Source organism: Antechinus flavipes, chromosome 2, assembly GCF_016432865.1.
Source record: "Antechinus flavipes isolate AdamAnt ecotype Samford, QLD, Australia chromosome 2, AdamAnt_v2, whole genome shotgun sequence".
Taxonomy (NCBI): domain Eukaryota; kingdom Metazoa; phylum Chordata; class Mammalia; order Dasyuromorphia; family Dasyuridae; genus Antechinus; species Antechinus flavipes.
This window is the reverse complement of record NC_067399.1, coordinates 605826333-605844920: the sequence shown is the minus strand read 5'-3', so window position 1 is coordinate 605844920 and position 18588 is coordinate 605826333. Positions and strand designations below refer to the sequence as shown.

Genomic DNA, 18588 nt, shown 5'->3' with positions numbered 1-18588 from the left:
AGGACCAAGAAAATTGAGGACAGATAGAGCCCTAACAACTGGGGGGATTACAGAAGGATTATCAGAAATCAACTGGTTGAATCGAATCCTGAAAAAAAGAGGATTGTGGGAAACACAGAAGAAAAGGGAGTATACTTACTCTAGACATGAGAGTTACTTAGGTAAATATATGAAAGAGTAGGGGTGGGGAATATAACGCATCGAGGCCAGCGAACATCTATTAATACAATTTAATGGGAGTTTGAAGTTCTTGAAGAAGCAGAGGATAAAATCAAGTAAGAAAAGTGAGATGAAAATACCAGATAAAACAGAAATGGAACCACAGTCAGATTTTGAGCAAGGAAATATGGCCACACTTATAAATTTGAAAGATTTTTCTGGGAACTGGGAAGAAGAAGAGGAAGGGATTGGAGAAAGGGGAGACTCCACTAAGGAAACCAATTAGAAGGCTAATAAAAGTGGTCTAGGCAGGAGGAGACATGGAGCTGAACTAAGGGAATAACTATTCCTTGAACAGACAAAAGGGGACAGATGTAAGAGATATTATGAATGTGGGATTGATGTTGCTTAGAAACTGATCAGATATGCAGATGTGGACCTTAAGTACTGAAGATGGTGTTACCCTGAACAAAATTTTTTAAAAAAACTTGATGAAAGAGGCAGATTTTGTTGGGAGGAAGTATAGCTGATTCTGTTTTGGATTTGAGTTAGATATTTCTTCAGTGAATGTACTGTAATAAGAATATGAAACAGGCATTTGACAATGCAGGACTCTAGTCCTCAAGATGAAAATTAAGGCTTAATACACTGATTTTGGTGGCATTGGCTTAGAGATAATATTTGAATCTATGGGAACAGATGAGATTACTTTGGGAGAGGGTACAGAGAGTAGAAAATTGGCCCAGGATAAATGCCTAACAACCAGTTTCATTAAGAGAGAAAGAAGTAAAGTGCTGAGTCTAGCATAGAGATGGAAGGGAGAAATGAAGTCACGAAAAAGAAAGTGCTGAAAAGAGGACACATTTTGTTAGTAATATCAAAAACTTTGGAAATGCTAAAGATTGTAGACTGAAAAGGTCATTGAACCTAACAGGTAAGAGATTTTGGGAACCTGAAAGATGATGGTTTCAATAGGAATAGGGGAGTTAGTGTAACCTGAGTGGATGCCCATCAGTTGGTGAAAGGCTGAATTAAGTTATGGTATATGAATGTTATGGAATATTATCGTTCTATAAGAAATGATCAGCAGGACGATTTCAGAGAGGCCTGGAGAGAGTTCCAAGAACTGATGCTGAGTGAAGTGAGCAAAACCAGGAGATCATTGTACATGGCAATAACACGACTACATGATGATCAAGTCTGATGTACATAACTTTTCAACAATGAGATGATTCAGGCCTGTTCTAATGATCTTGTAGTGATGAGAGCCATCTACACTCCGAGAGAGAACTGTGGGAACTGAGGGTAAATTACAACCTAGCATTTCACTTTTTGTTGTGGTATGCTTGAATTTTATTTTCTTTCTCATTTTTTTGATCTTATTTTTCTTGTGCAGCAAGGTAATTGTATAAATATGTATACTTATTTTGGATTTAACACATATATTTTGCCATGTTTAACATATAGCAGATTACATGCCATCTAGGAGAGGTGTTGGGGAAGAAGAGGAAATTTGGAACACAAGGTTTTTTGAGGGTCAATGCTGAAAAAATTATCTTTGCATATGTTTTAAAAATTAAAAAAAAATCAATAAAAAAAGGAATAGTGGAATTAGAAAATCAGGTCTCAAAGGATTTCTGAGAAAATGAAACCAAAACAATTTAGATCTTTCTTAGAATGTGACAAAGAAAGAGAGGTAAAATAGACGATGATGGTGAGGGAATGGCAGAAAAGATTTTAGGGATGGAATAGACCTGATTACAGTTGTAGGCTCATAGAAAGAACCAAAATATCTGAGAAGAGAGAGAATGAAAACATTCAGAGGCAGAAGTAAAATTGAAAATGACTAAAGATATAGTGGGGATCTGAGAGGTGGAATAGGAAAGATAAGGGAGCTCAAGATGGATTGTCTCAATTTTCTCAGTAAAATAGGAGACAAGATCTTTGCCTTTTAAGGATAGAAGAATTTGGAGCCTGACAAAAGAAAGTTTGGAACAGTTACTGATAGGAATAAAATAGAGAGTTAATCAAGGAAGAATAAAAGTTTTTTTTTTTGTTTGTTTGTTTTTTTTTGTTTTTTTTCTGTACAATAGTGCGAGTTCAGTTGAAATGAGATGACATGAATTTCCCTTAGATCCAGTTAGTGTGATAATAGGATGTGATCTGAGAAAGCAAAGGCAGGACAAGAGAATTCAGGTTGACGAAGGAAATATAATTTAATTGGCTAACTTTATAAGGACAAGAATGAAGGATAGAAAAATGATTCCAGAACAGAGGAATAGAGTAAGAGTGGAAAAGATGCAGGCAGATTTAGGGAATCATAGCATCACAGTGTGAAATCTTCATGGGACCAAACCTCCTACCTATTTTAAATATAGAAAACAGACTCAGATAGAGGAAGTACCTTATCCAAGACCATACAAGTTGTGTCAGAGATTGGACTACAGATTTTCATAAGAATGAATAGATTTTTGAGGAGTGAGGCAGAGGGAGATATAGGCCAAGGGAGGCACAAGAGGGAACAATTTAGAATTTAAAAACCATAGAAGCATAATTATGAATGGTAATAAACTCTAAGACATACCGCTCCTGGTAGTGATGTTAGGATACATGGGACTTGATCAACTACAATGACAGAACATTTGAAAGGTTATCAACATTTTTATTGAAGTTCCTCAATAAAAGATTAGAGGTTTTGTTGGAGAGAAAGTGTATGTCAGGTACTCATATGCCTGAGAAATAACCTTGAAGTCAGTAAATCAGGCAAATACGGATCTATGACACAAATGATTATAAAAAATAATGAAAACAAAGTACGTGAGAAAATGGTGTGAGGGACATAAAGGGGTATAAGAACTAAGGAGGGAAAAGATCATTTTCTAGCAAATAGTCTGAAGACCTTTTCCATTATTTCCCAATCCAGGAAAGCTAACTGTGTTTTGGAGAAAAAACTGCTGTGACTTAATATCGTGGGATAATAGTGTCACAAAGGTCCTTAGTTATCATATAGCCCAGAAAAACAAAGCTCTGAGAGCTCATATTTGTTAATGGGATTTAAATCTAGGGGTTCTAACTCCAAATATTCTTCTTTTTCTAGTTGGTCTTTCTGCAAAGTACATCTAACTTTATCTGTCCTACCCTTAGCCCTACCCCTTTTCTCTAAAGCAAGGGGAGATGATCTGATTGCCAGAAATACCTCAAGCTGTCTAGTAACAAGGCTTTCTTTCTGCACATAGAACTAATACAAGCAAATTCCTGGGTATGTCTTGCCCAGACCCTGTGGAATATGTGCCTTGTTCCTTCAAATTGGGCCAAGCCTTCCAAGGTCCCTGAAAGGGGCAGCAAGTATAAACTATTAACTAAGACAAGACCATAATAGATTTCCCAGATTCCTTAAGATTTATTTATTGTATAGAAATCTGCTGATAAAGGGGAAAACCAAACGGAATCATTGTTATTATTAGGCTTAACAAAACTATCCATTTACTTATTAGTCGCAGAATGTCCAGGAATAGAATTCCTGTAAATTTGCATATTGGAAATTACTGAGAGTATAGCCTTGGCATCAGTGCAGTAGTTTTGTAGGCCCAAATATGAGTAGTAGTATTTGCTGACAAACTAAGGTTTTGAGTACTATCCAGATATTACAAAGTACCATTGAAGATCAGAGACTCCTTCAAAATTAAGGGTTAGCCAACACCTGTTGTTTCACATGACATCTCATGTCTCCCATATTTGTGAATTTGAGAAAATGAGGATGCTTTTGTGGTTAATTTAGCATCACCCCCCTCCCTTATTATTTTGTTGTTACAGATGGAGATCTTTCAGAGGTCAGGAAGTTGACAAAATATTTTTCATTTGTGTACTAGTGAAGTGTCTGTGAGAGGCAGTGTTATGAAATCGGACCTTCAAAGCCAGCAAATCATATATTCAAATCCTGGTCCTGACATATACTAGCTATGGACTGTTGTCGTTCTAGTGATATTAAACTCAAATCAAAATAAGGGACCCTAACACATACATGTCAATTAGGCTGCATATTGACTTAGTTTTAAAATGTAGTACTATTTATGTTTTTTATTGTATTTTTGTTTATTTTGTTAAATATTTTCCAATTACATTTTAATTTGCTGTAGACCACACATGGTCGTCCTTTTGTTTTGTTTTGTTTTTGTTTTTTATTATAGCTTTTTATTTACAAGATATCCGCATGGATAATCACATGGTCGCCTTAATGCTTATGGGCCATGGGTCTGACACCTCTGTTTCAGGTATCTCTAAGACAGTATATGAGTTCCATAAAAAATGCTGACCTGCTTTGGGAGGGAGAGTTTCCTTATGTGTAAATCAGTTGTAATCTGTCTTGATCCAAAATGAAAAATAAAAAGGGAAAATTTATGTTTTCATTTTAAAAATAGATATTAAAAAATGTAGAAACAACAATCCTCCTGTTGTGTCCTCCTTTGAGGAGTTTTAGTCTTTGTTGAAGTAGCAAGATATATTCTCAGGTAATAATTAAAGAACAAAACAATATCTGTGAAATTGCTAATAATAAAGCAATCATTTCCCGTTATCTCAAATAACTGGTACATTACACGATAATCAGTATAAGTGCTTTAGAAATCATTCAGAAGAGGGGAGAGGAGATAATTGGGGTCCAAAATCAGTTGGAGACTAGTACCTCTCTTTTAACCATCCTGAGATGTTCTTAATATATTACATTTATATTTACTCACAAATCCTTTCTTTCTTGGACATATGATTACACAAACTACACAGAGATAGATTTCTAATAGTTTAGGGTCTGTGGTTTTCTTTATCCTTTGGAATTTAACCTGCAATATGAGCTGACTACCTTGGAAGTATTAGAGCGAGAGGAAAACTTACATGCTTCTACTTCAGAGTATTCTCTATGGTTTCTCCTATTTCCTTTGGAAAAAAAAAGATGTTATTAGTTTTTTTTTCCTCACTTAACTGTGATTCGGGAAAGCCATTTTATGCCCCCAACCTCAGTTTTCTTATCTGTAAAATCAGGAACTTGAACTGGACAAAATTTGAAATCTTTTTCAGCTGTAAATGATATAATTCCTATGGTCTTTGGTAGTTTATGTAAACTGCCTTGTCACCATAAGTATCATAAATTTTAATTGCTATTGTTATAATCATAAAGTTCTGGAAATGCTATGGTGATTTATGGGACATCACTCTTTTCATTAACTCCAAAGCATGGCAAGATATCTGTTATGACAAACTCAGAAATAATGATTCAGGGGTCCCCATTTTGGGAGAGGGATGGCGAGAAGTGCAGTGACATTGGAAATAATCAAAGTTTATTTAAACTGAGTGGAGGGCATCCACCCTCAGAGCTAGAACCTTGTTATTTTACAGTGTATGGTATAGAGTGCTGAATCTGTAGATTCCCTATAGGAACCCTGAGCTCGAACCCAGCCCTAAAACACTTATTATGTGACATTAGGCATGTCATTTAACTTCAGTCTGTCTCAGAATTATCAACTATAAAATGGGGATTCTTCTCAGAGTTATTCAAATAAAATAATAGTTGCTATCTATTATATAAAATAATATAACTTACCTAATATATAAAATACCATATTAATGCTTTATATAAATACTAGCCATTATTATTTTATATAATCTAGCTTTCCCATTGTAGCCCCTCCATAGCCATCTTTATAAAAAAGAATTTTTAAAAAATAAATTAGTTCAACAATATTAAAAAAAAGATGTTTTCTGTAGTCCTTTACTCCCATAATCTTTCACTTCTGGGGAGAAAGAAAGGAAGTACTTTTTGGTTATCACTCCTTTGGGGTTATTTGGTCATTATAATTTCATACTCTTCAAGTTTTACTTATTTCTTGTTGTTTTCCATTTATGGTATTCTGCTGATTACACATGTTGTTTTCCTGCTTATTTTGCATCGATTCATACCATCCCATTTTTTTCTCTTTATCACATTCATTACTTCTTACAACACAGTAATAGTCAGTTACATTCATGTACCATGACATTTTTTTAAAAAATGTCTCAATTGAAGGATATTTACTTTGTTTCCATTTTTTTGCTACTACAAAAATCACTTCTATATTTTGATGTCTATTGCCCTTTTTTGTTATTATCATCTTTGAGGTATATATGACTAATAATGGAATCTCTGACACAAAAGGTGTGGGCATTTTTTTAGTCACTCTCTTCCGAATTGCTTTCTAGAATGGTTGGACTAATTCACAGCTCCACGAACCAGGAAGGCGGCTAAAATAACAATAGTACACAATACATTGAATATATTCTGACATGTTTGGAATTGCCTTTGAAAATAGTTATCACCCATCTGTTCAGAATGATTTGAGAGTAAGAAAATGAAGAAAATTTGACGAACCATTTGAGATCATTGCCAGCTCCTATTATCCAGGGTACCGGGGGGGGGGGGCAATTATCGTTGTGTTCTCCAAGGACATTTTTGTAGTTTGTTTCTCCAGTTCCTTTAAAGAAAGGTATGAGCAACCACAACTTCACAGTAGGAAGGATAAATGATTTCTTTTTTACTCCAGAGAATTTACCTCCCAATTCTTCAGGCATCCTCAGAGATGTTGCAGGTTTCAGAAACAGAAGAGAAAAGGGATAATTGAGTGCAGCAACAAAGAAGGCTTTTTGGGATCAGACTTTTGAGGTTTTTTTTAAAGAAAATTTTGTGTAACTGTAATCAAAATTCAGTATTGGCAAGTCCATTTGGGGTTTTTGTTGATAAGTCAGCAGTGACCCAAAATTATGAAAATCAAAGGAGGCATTAATTGAAAAGCATTAGCCCAGTGTCTAGAATATTGTAGGTACTTATAACTGTTCCCGCTCCCTTTCCCTCTTTCACAAGTTTCATCATGAATGGGTGTGTATCACTGGATATTTGAAATTCATGGAATTCTAAATGTCAGAATGAATTCTCTGGGCATATTAAAGATAGCCATCCACGGGTCTTAGAATCTAGGGGAAAATATTCTCTTCTCACTGGAGGGGATATATATATATATATATATACACACACACACACACAGAGAGAGAGAGAGAGAGAGAGAGAGAGAGAGAGAGGAAAGGAATTGAGAATGGCCCTAGAAATGACAGAGTTGAATTAATTTGATTGACCCCAGTCAAATGAAAATAAATAATCTTATCTTAGGATGATGGGGGAGTTGAATTTGTATATAGCATAATTGAATTGTTATCTTTTTTTCTGTAAGAACACACATCTTAATCTTTAAGGTGGTTGGCTCATTGAAATTCCATATGAAAAATTGTTTTTTATTTGAATTAAAATATTTTGAACAAAATAGAGCATACTTTGATTATTTTTTATTCTGGTAATCGAATGCCATTGTAAAAAATGCCTTTACAAAGAAAATATTGGTAGGACAAAAAGATTTCCAGTCTTCATCCAGGGGCTCTGATTATTTTAAATTGTCTTCTAGTTGAGCTAAGAGTTTTGGAAAATGCTTTGGAATTTGTCATTATGAGATTTGATTTTTCTCATTGAATATAGACCTTTATAATAATAGAGACTTGTTCATTTTCTCTGATACTGTGAAATCTAAATATGACAAATTGTTTTGAGACATAGGAGATTCTATTATAAATGATTATCTCCACAGAACTTTGGATTATGTTGTTGGAATCTCATTAAGATTGACCAGATTCATTTTTTTTTCCTTAACATTATTAGGTAAGAGTACTGCATGGTTCCTATAACATAGTGGAGATAATCCAGAGAGGCTTTATGCCATACTGAATGAAGTATAATACCATTTCCCTGATAGCACTTGAATAATCATTTAAACATGTGCAGATAACTTAGACCTTGTATTTTGCAAATTCTTGGAGACTTGGAAAAGACTTAATTAATTCACAGAATTGTTTTTTTTTTTTATTATTATTTTGTATTGATGACTTTCACAAATATATTATCTCCCTTTCACCTAGCAAGCATTCCCCTCTAACCAAGGTTTGAAATGACAAAGTTATTTTTTTTTAAAGCAATTCAGTAAAAACAGCTAATTACATTAATTTGTACATTAATTTGTGTGGTAGATATGTAGTTTTCCATACTTATAAGAAAACTTAACTTTTCTTATCTATTCCTAATCATGAGGATTTGTTATCCACAACAAGTTATACAGTATGAATTTGGTCTTCAGTTTGGAATTTTAAAAAAATTTTGTATACTATTATTTTGAAACAATCTTTGAAATGATTGTTAGTTAATATCTTGCATTTCTTTTAAAAACTTTGGACCTTATCCATTGAAGAATGACTCTTGGTCATATATATATTTGTGTTACTTTCCTACATAGCCCATATATCTAATATTAATAGTTACAATAATTCTAATTACCAGTTAGCATTTATATAGTACTTGTAGGTTTGCATTGTTCTTTACAAATGTTATTTTAAACTCACAATATTCCTGGGATATAGGAACTATTATTATTACCATTTTATGGATGATGAAATCAAGATGGATAAGTGAAATGATTTTGCCCATCCTCATATAAGTAGTAAAAGTCTGAAGCTAGATTTGACCTGTGGTCTTCCTGACTCTAGATCTAGTACTCTATTCATGATATACCATCCAGATGCTTTTATAAAAAACAGCAAATATTTATGAAGCATCTCTTACATGTAATACATTATGCTAAGTGTTGAGCAAAGGTATTTGTATGGATTTATTAACTCTTTGATTTTGGTATGACCTCCAGGCATAGATATTGTGACCTGTCCATAACTGTTCATCCTGTTCAGATCTATTCCAATGATCCAATTCAACCTAATAAATATGTATTAAATGCCTACTATGTGTGAGACACTCTGATAAGTGCCAGAGATATAATTAATAAAAAAAGAAATTCAACCCCTGCTCTCGAGGCACTTACAATTCAATGGGAGGAGACAATATCAAAATGGGGAAGGAAAAGGGAGGGAGACAGGACATCAGGGAATTCTTGATATGGAAGCATCTTGTTCTATGGAGCTGAAAGCAGACAGTGTAACAAGAATAGAGTAGAGTAAGGATTAAAAAGTTTATTCTCTGCCTAATATAAAGGCAAGCTTTGAGAGGAGCCCTCCCATTAGAAGGCAGAGAAGAGTGAAGGAATGAAGCTGGAGTTAGCTGCATGGTGATGGACTCAACTTGGGAATGATATATTGGATGCCATCAGAGGTGTTCATGACCATATTAAAAAAAAAAAAATAAAAGACCTGATTTCACAATAATAGAGTCACTACAGTCTCTATGACTATATACTCAAAATCAAGAACTCTAAAGGAGGAACTCCAGCACATTGAGTTAAATATCCATTGGTGGAATTATGCAAAGATATGGAACAGACCAATTCTACATTTGCTCCCTAGTTTCAACATACTCTTAATGACAAAAGCAAAGCTGAATGTAGCAATTTGTACCCTGGAGACAACACAAAACCATGATAGAAAAAATGGGCACACAGCTGTGGTTATGTGCATTAGCTCCCAACCTCACTTGGCACTCTAGCCTAGAAAGGATGTTCAGACCATCCTTTTACCTTCTTGCAATGGCCCTTAAATCCTTATTTAGGAAGATAGGAACTTGTCTTTTCCTCCATATCGTAGACTTCCATTGCTTCCACATTTACGAGATTGGGAAGACTGGCTTATTTGAGTTTGTTGGGAGAAGAGGGAAAGGACTAATAGTATCTCCCCTCTCACAACAGCTCTAGAGATTGGTTTTCATAGAAATTTACACAAACCTTGGTAACAAAAAGGAAAAAAAGACTTAGACATGTTTTGCTGGACTCTAGAAAACCACCTTCTAGGGTTGTGAGGATCAAATGAGATATTTATAAACACAATACAATATTTGGCACATAGTAAGCATTTTATTAGTAATATTAGCTATTATTACTATTATGTTTAGCACTATTTATGAAACATAGATATAAAAATTCAGGGTTTGTAAAATATGAAAAGAAAACAAATTAGATATTGAGTTCATGGAGACAAAAGAAAGGAGTGGGGAAGGAAGAAATAAAGACATTAGATACAAAATGCAACCTGTTTACTTATAGGGAGAAAAGGTAAGGAAATCCGGTTTCCAATACTGTCTCTTTTAATTTCCATTTTGGGTGACAGTAAAATTTCCTAACTTTACATGTCTTAGTTCTTTGTCTGTGAAATGAAGGAATCAGATTCAGTAATTTGTAAGGTCCTCTCAACTCTTAAATCTGTGATAGTATGCCTAGGAGCCATAGATGTGCAACCATAATATTATATTTAGTTTCCTCTCTCAAAAGAACAATCTCAGATTTAAGGGGGGAAAATTGTGCATGCATAATGTGTGTATAAATTTAAAATGAATATTTTGTAGAAATGTGACATTGGAAAAATAACAACACTCTTCTTTCTTTTGTAAGACTGAAGCCTGAAATAGAAAGTGTCTATGATTTTCAAGATCTCTACCCTGCAATTGGCCAATTTCCAAAATTTGATGCCATTTTTGGTCAATGGTTTGAAAACAAAGCCATGTGAAGCTTCTTGGAAATTGCAAGAAAATTTATGTTTTCAGAGCCTATGTTCCAGATTAATATAGATGGATTAAATATTCTAATGAAGATTAAAAATTCACATGAGGTTGTCAGTATTGTAAGAGGAATCTGGAAGTCCTGAGCATTGGTCATGAAAAGACTGGGAGTGACAAATGAGTAAACAGAAGAGACATAATACCAAAGGATAAATAGCATTTTAATGAACAATAATAAGTAATGTAATTTGGACATTGATTTCCTTCATCAAGGAAGTTGAGCTCTTCTGCATTCACATACAATAAAATATACATCTGTATTTCATTTACAGGTTATATTCAGATTATCTCTACTTTGCAAGTTCCAATAAATCTGCTGAAGATTTCCATGAAAAAGTGGCAGAATCTCTGCAGCTGTTTGAAAATTGCATGTTGGATTATTCATTGCGAGCCTGTGTCTACAATAACACCCTGAATAATGCGATGCCTGTATGTATTCACAAAATCCTTTGCCTTCTTTCAATAATGAGCTATTTTGCTGTTATTATCTAAGTGGAAATGTGGCTCAGAATTTTAGCATATAAAGAGGAGGAAGTGTTTTAATGTGCAAATACTGTTCAAAGGGTCCTTTGAGAGGTAGATAACATTAGAACAGATATACAGGCCAGTGAAAACCAGCATTTTTATCACTTTGTTCCCTGTAGATGATCTACCATAAGCCACAACTTCTTGCCTGGCAAGAGAATGAGTACACATTTTTTTTTTAAACATTACCATTGGGTGTGTTCCTTTTATTGCAACTTCATCCAAAATTCCATATTGACAAGAATATCCAACCTGGAAATTACCTTATGAATGGACATTCTATTTGTGGAAATTATTGTTAAATTTTAAAATATTTTGCTTTGTTTTAAATTGCATACCAGTAACCACCAATGTTTTACATGAATGACTGTCAAACAGAATATGTCATCTGGTGATCAATTTTATATTTCTCATCTAAATTCATGAGGACCTTTCTGTTTTTTAATACAAAGAAAGTAATTTTTGCTATTTTTCTTTTATGAGTTGAGAGCATTTAAATTAGGAGTGGATTACCTCATTGCATGATATTTTCCTATTTCCAGAATACTTTTCTCAGTTCATACAATTTTCTACTCCAAGTTAACAAGCATTTATTAAGCCCTTACTGTGAGCTGAACATTATGCTGAGTTTTTAAATTGTTGGAATGCTTTTTAAACAAGATTGCAGACCATGAAGTAGAAGCAGTTAAGTGATAAAGTAAAGGCAATTAGGTAGCAGAGTAGAGAAGATTGGGAAGACTTGAGTTCAAATCCTATCTCAGACATTTCATAGCTTTGGGCAAGACAATTAATCTTTGTTAGATTCAGTTTTCTTCTCTGTAAAATGGGATGTAAAAAGTGACAGCATTCACCTCCCAAGGTTGATGTTAAGTATCAAATGAGATAATATACAAAAAATGCTTCTTGAATGATAAGCTACTCCATAACTGGCAAGCTGTTATTATCTCTCTTATTAATCTTAGTGATTCCAAAATGTAACTTTAAAATCTCACTACAATAAGAATATGAACCACAAGAGACCTCAGTGAAGTATGAGTAAGTACCAGTTTGCTGGGAGAAGACAAGGACTCTCCTGGGACAGAATAGAATCCAGTCAAAAAAATCATTCTTTCATTTATCCATTGACTTATTCCATGAACATATATAGGGTTCCAGCTTTGTGTGAGTCATGCTTGGAGAATGTGGAGATAAAAGAGGAAGAATCAATTTCTTAATAATGGTGTTATGAAGAGCTTGTTACATGCAGGCACTGTGCTATGGGCTATAGTTTTAAAGGAGAAAAAAAAAACCTTTTCTTCAAGAGCTCAAATTCTCTCAGCAAGACAACACAGACATGTGAAAGTATATTTTAAAAAAAGGAAAAATTAATGAATGAAAAATAATTGGGGAGAGACGCAAGAAGCTGGGAATCAGGAAAGCCTTACGCAGAAAATAATACTTGAGCTGAGCTTTAAAAAAAATAAAGAATACCAAAAAAATAAAGATGAGCAGGGAGTGCAATCTAAGCATGGATAACAATATAGAGATGGGAAGTACAATGTCCTTTTTCTTCACAGGTCACATTTTATTAGAGGAATAGGGCACAATTTCATATTGTTTTGTGAGATTGAAAATGATCTTATGAGTGATGTACTAGAAGAACAAAGAGGATGTGGAGAAGAGGTCTCTGCCAACAGGAGAATTAAGAAAGGATTCTTTGAAGAAAATAAAAATGTGGGATAAAAGGACTTGGGAATGCTTGGTTTCTGTAGCTCTAGGCAAAAATAAATCAGTAAGTTAATCAGCAAGCATTTATTAAAGCCCTGCTGTATTCCAGGCACTCAAGTATATAACAATAAATATGTAATGTTGTAAAATAATTTCTTGTCCTTAAAGAGCTTACATTCTGTCAGAGAAAACTCTATATGTATATATGTTATACTATATATCACATATACATAAATATATATACATATAGATACCTCTCATATACATATACTTTATTCTCTACTAGACATACATGTCTATATATATGTGTATATATATGCATATACTATATGCTATATTCTATATTATATGTGCATTCACATATATATCTAAAGAGAAATATAAAGACATACATTATATGCAGTACTATATAGTATATATGCTGTACATGCATAATTAGAGAGAAATAGATATTGAGATATATACATTGCATGCTATGTCATATATATAAATTGAGAGAGGTAGATAGACACACAAAAGTGTGTGTGTGTGTGTGTGTGTGTGTGTGTGTGTGTGTTTTTATCAAACAAATTCAAAGCAGTAACAACTGGCATGGTCATCAGAGGGAACATCAGGAAAGTCTTCTTGTAGAAGATGATCTTTGAACAGAACCTTGGAAGAAACTTAAGATGTTAAGTGGTGAGGAGAGAAAATGTAATGGACATAGGGAACATCTAGTGCAAAGGTTCAAAGCCAACAAAATAAATGTCATAGTGGTTACAGTGACAAGGACAATTTGGTATAGTCCTCTGATAGAAATTGTTCTGTTGGCTCAGCTCGGTTCAATAACTTTGGAAATCAAACTCCTTCAATTTTTAAAAAATTGTTTCTATTATGTCATTTAACCATATAACTAAAAATACGGCTCATATTAGTAACTAAAAGATAACCTAACACCCAAAGAATCAGAATTTAATTCTTTAGATTTTCACATATGAACTTTTACATTTGAATAATTTATAGAAAAGTATCTTAGTTAAAAGATCACATACCACAGTCCTAGGTACTCTGGTGCATATAAGATACTTCTTTTTATTAGGAATAACTAAGTTTCTTCTTGACCTCTGCCTCTTTCAGAGTTTTAACTTCTCATTGCACTAAAGCATATACTTCTATTTCCAAGACCAGTGATTGACTTCTGCCCCACAGGGGAATGACTTACATATTGCTAACAGAGATCAGAAAGCTATCATTAAGTTATTCTATATTATATGTGCATTCACATATATATCTAAAGAGAAATATAAAGACATACATTATATGCAGTACTATATATTATATATGCTGTACATGCATAATTAGAGAGAAATAGATATTGAGATATATACATTGCATGCTATGTCATATATATAAATTGAGAGAGAGAGGTAGGTAGACACACAAAAGTGTGTGTGTGTGTGTGTGTGTGTGTGTGTGTGTGTGTGTGTTTTTATCAAACAAATTCAAAGCAGTAACAACTGGCATGGTCATCAGAGGGAACATCAGGAAAGTCTTCTTGTAGAGGATGATCTTTGAACAGAACCTGTTCAAATAACTTATTACTCTTTACAGAATGGGTTTAAAGTATGGAAATCATACAAAAATCCAGGAAACTCCTATTGTTTGATAACAATAGCCTGAGCTGTGTGGGGGAAGGCATGGGTTTGGCTTAAAGAATTGTTCTCTGTTCCTTTCCTCACTGACAGCCAAATGAGAAAAAACCTTTTTTTTAACTGAAAAACTGTATGAAATCCAGTTACTTTAAAACCCAAAGAGCTATGCTTTTCTGAGTTGGTAACATGCCATGAGACATATCTGGGAATATTTTCAGCAGTTGTGTTGGTGTCTTAGCAAGAACAACAAGGAAACTCAACAGTAATCAATAATCCACACACCCCACAACCCACCAAAACATTTCCCAAGGCTTCATTATCCCTTTACCCATGGTCATATAAATATGTCAACCTATAAATCTTTTGTAAAAGATGACATCATTTATTGACCAGAGTGCTTTCTTGGTGTGGGACTGAAACTCATATAGAATAATGAAGTATTTATTAAATGGTTTTCAGAGGACATTATAGAAGTTCCATGAGTTAAGAAATCACAAAACTCTTCATTTCCCAATACATGACCACAGTCTGTAGAATCAAAAGGACAATCGTATTTTTGAGTCTATTTTTAGGATCTAAAGGTTCATGATTAGAATCTGGCAAGTATTAGGAAGAGAAATAGATAAGTTGAATTCCTCCCCCCATCAGAAGCACTATAGACCAAAACTTCAACCTTTATACTTTTTATAGAATTTTTAAAAGTTTTGCTTTTCCCAGTTATGAGTGAAAAACTTTTTAGTTATACATGCACATTCATTTTTTAAAATTTATTTTTAACACATTGCTTTTATGAATCATGTTAGGAGAGAAAAGTCAGAGCAAAAGGGAAAAATGGAAAAGATAAAAAAAAAGAAAAGTGAACATAGTATGTGTTGATTTACATTCAGTTTCCTTAGTTCTTTTCCTAGATGCATATGGCATGTTTTGTCCAGATTCTATTGGGATTGCTTTTAATCATTGAGAAAAACCAAACCTGTCATAGTTGATCACACATTCTTGCTGTGATTGTGTACTGTGTATTTCTGGTTCTGCTTGTTTCACTCAGCATCAGTTCATACAACTCTTTCTAGGCCTTTCTAAACAGCTTGTTCATCATTTTTCATAGAGCAATAATATTCCATTATCTTCATATACCTCAGCTTGTTCAGCCATTCCCCAACTGATCAATCACTCTTTTTCCAATTCTTTGCTACCACAAAAAGAGCTGCTACAAACATTTTTTGCCCATATGGATCCTTTTCCTTCCTTTATGATTTCCTTGGGATATAGACCCAGTAATGACACTGCTGAGTCAAAGGGTATGCACAATTTAATAGCTCTTTGGTCACAGTTCCAAATTCCTCTGCAGAATGGTTAGATCAGTTCACAACTCTACCAGCAATGTATTAGTGTCCCAGTTTTCCCACATGCCCTCCAACATTTATCATTACCTTTTCCGATCACCTTAACCAATCTGAGAGATGTGAGGTGGTATTCCAGAGTTATTTTAATTTGCATTTCTCTAATCAATAGTGATTTAGAGCATTTTTTTCATCTGTAGAATGTATTTTTTAAGAGTACATTACTTTATGAATCATGTTGGGAGAGAAAAATCAGAGCAAAAGGGAAAAATCTTGGAAAAAATAAAAAACGGTTTTTAAAATTTTTTTAAAAGAAATTTTCAAGAAATGGAGTTTAGAGGATTAGAGTTAAAAGTGACCTTTTCAAGTTAATTGATTTTACAAAAGATCACCCAGGTTTGTGTAGAACAGTATTGGGATTTGAATCCCTCTCTCTAAATCACAATCCAGGACTTCTCTTGAGTCATTGGATTTCTTTGCATCCAGTCAGTAGAGCATGATCAAATTAATTTAGTTCTAACCTTGTTGGCAGTGTACTTAGTCTTGAAGTTTTGAGGGAAATCATCACATCTGTGATGGTTCCATGAATTTTAAATAATTGAAAGCAAGCTATTGCCCTGAAAACAAGTGAGGTTAGTTATTTTAACTATACTAAGATAGAAAAATCTTAAACAATGTTTTAATTATGTTGAAATTGACCTGAGAGAGTTATCCAGCTCTGGCTTAGGGATTTGCTGGTAGATATAGCAGCTAATCAAAGGATAAAATAGTGGGGGGCTCTCTGTTCAGAAACTTATTCCCTTCATTTGCACTCCTCAAATACTCTCATTAAAAGATTGATGACTTAGCATCCAGAGGCTATCTGCTTATTGGTAATGAATTCTTTATTCTGCGGTATCTCCTCTAGGAAGCCCTGTATAAACTGTATCCACTCCTCCACTGAGCTCAAAAGAGACGAGAGTGATCTGAGACATAGTAGGAGATGATCTTTCTCTTTAAGAAGTTTGCAGTCTAACTGAGAAGGCAGAACTAAAGTGCATGAAATCAGAATAGTAATTGGTCATTCAGCAAGCTAAAATCTTGTGTAAGGACCAGTAAGGAGATCAGTGTCACTGGGCAGTTGAGTACATGGGAGTGAGTATGAAGATTTGAAAGAAGGGGGCCAGGATATGAAGGAATATCTTAAATATATGTGGCAATTTGTCGTTTTTTAAAATTTTCTTAGCACTTGATGTTTTTTGAGCCTCTAAACAAACCTGGCTATGGCAGGTATTATTACATTTTGTCAGTGAGGAAACAAAGGAGAGAGCATAGGGTCAAAGATCTAGAATTGGAAAAAGTGTCAGGAAATCTGGATCAATGATGTCATACTAAAGTAGAAAGGGAAGCCATGGATCTATAATAAAGATCCCTGTGGGCCGTATATTGACTTAGTTTTAAGATGTGGTGTTAACTATGTTTTGTTTTATTTTTATTTATCAAATACATCCCAATAACATTTTAATCTAGTCCAGAAAGATACTCAAAAAATTTTTGGCACCTATAATCCAGATTTAAAGGCAGCTAAGTGATGCAGTGGAAAGAGTGCTTGAGAATAATCTTCCTGAGTTCAAATCTAGCCTCAGACACTTTTTAGCCATGAGATCCTGGGCAGGTCACTTACCACTGCTTAACTTAGTTTCCTCATCTGTAATAATGAGCTGGAGAAAAAAAAAATGGCAAACCACTCCAGTATTTCTGCCAAGATAATCCCAAATGGTGACATGGACACAACTGAAATGACCTATAGGCTAGCCCTCTGATTTTACAGATGAGGAAACTGAAAATTAATGAGGTTATTGCTATGCCCAAATATGCAGTGGCACAATGAGTAGCAAGATCTGGATTATGATCTCAGTCCCTGCGACTTCAAGGACATCCTTCTAAATTCAGCACTCTTTCTACTACATCATGATGACTTACACAAGAACACAAAATTAATTAGTGAGGAAGATAGAACCTAGCATTTCAGTGGTACAATAGGTAAAGCACTGGATCTATCATCAGGAAGGCCTGAATTCAAATTTACTCTTAGACATTTACTAGCTCAGTTTCCTCCTTTGTAAAAATGGATATTAAAAAAAAGCATCCACCTCCCAAAATTATGAAGGTCAAATGAATTAACATGTAAAGTTCTTTGTAAACCACAAACTAACTCTCTCTCTCTCTCTCTCTCTCTCTCTCTCTCTCTGTATATATACATATATATGCTAGCTATTCTAATATATAGTGTTTTAGATAATAATATTGTTATAATAATTAGCTAGTAGCAGCTCAGGTTTTTTAGGCTTTTTCAGTTCTTTCACCAATTTGAAAAGTAGAAACTAAAAGCTGATGCAATGTGTGCTAGGAAAGACTTTACAAAATGAAATGGATTTTAGCAGACAAAGCATGAGACCTGGATAAATTCAGAGAGGAAGGAGGGAATTTTTAGGGAGAAGAGGGTGAGCAAAAGCTTCGAGATGAGAAATAATGGGAATGACATATGTGATCTTGAATAGAATACTAATTTATTTGACTAGCTTCATAGTATATATTTCTTTCTATGAAACTTATGTAAATAAGTATC

At 34.0% G+C, this 18588-nt stretch overlaps 1 protein-coding gene across 1 annotated transcript in view; it reads left to right on the top strand.

Annotated features, from left to right (window-relative positions):
- Positions 1-18588, top strand: part of CHST15 (carbohydrate sulfotransferase 15) — a 135239-nt gene that overhangs the window by 104693 nt on the left and 11958 nt on the right. The window contains exon 6 of the mRNA XM_051981611.1: positions 11050-11206. Within this exon, the coding sequence (XP_051837571.1) occupies positions 11050-11206 (157 nt within the window). The remainder of the gene's footprint in view (positions 1-11049; positions 11207-18588) is intronic.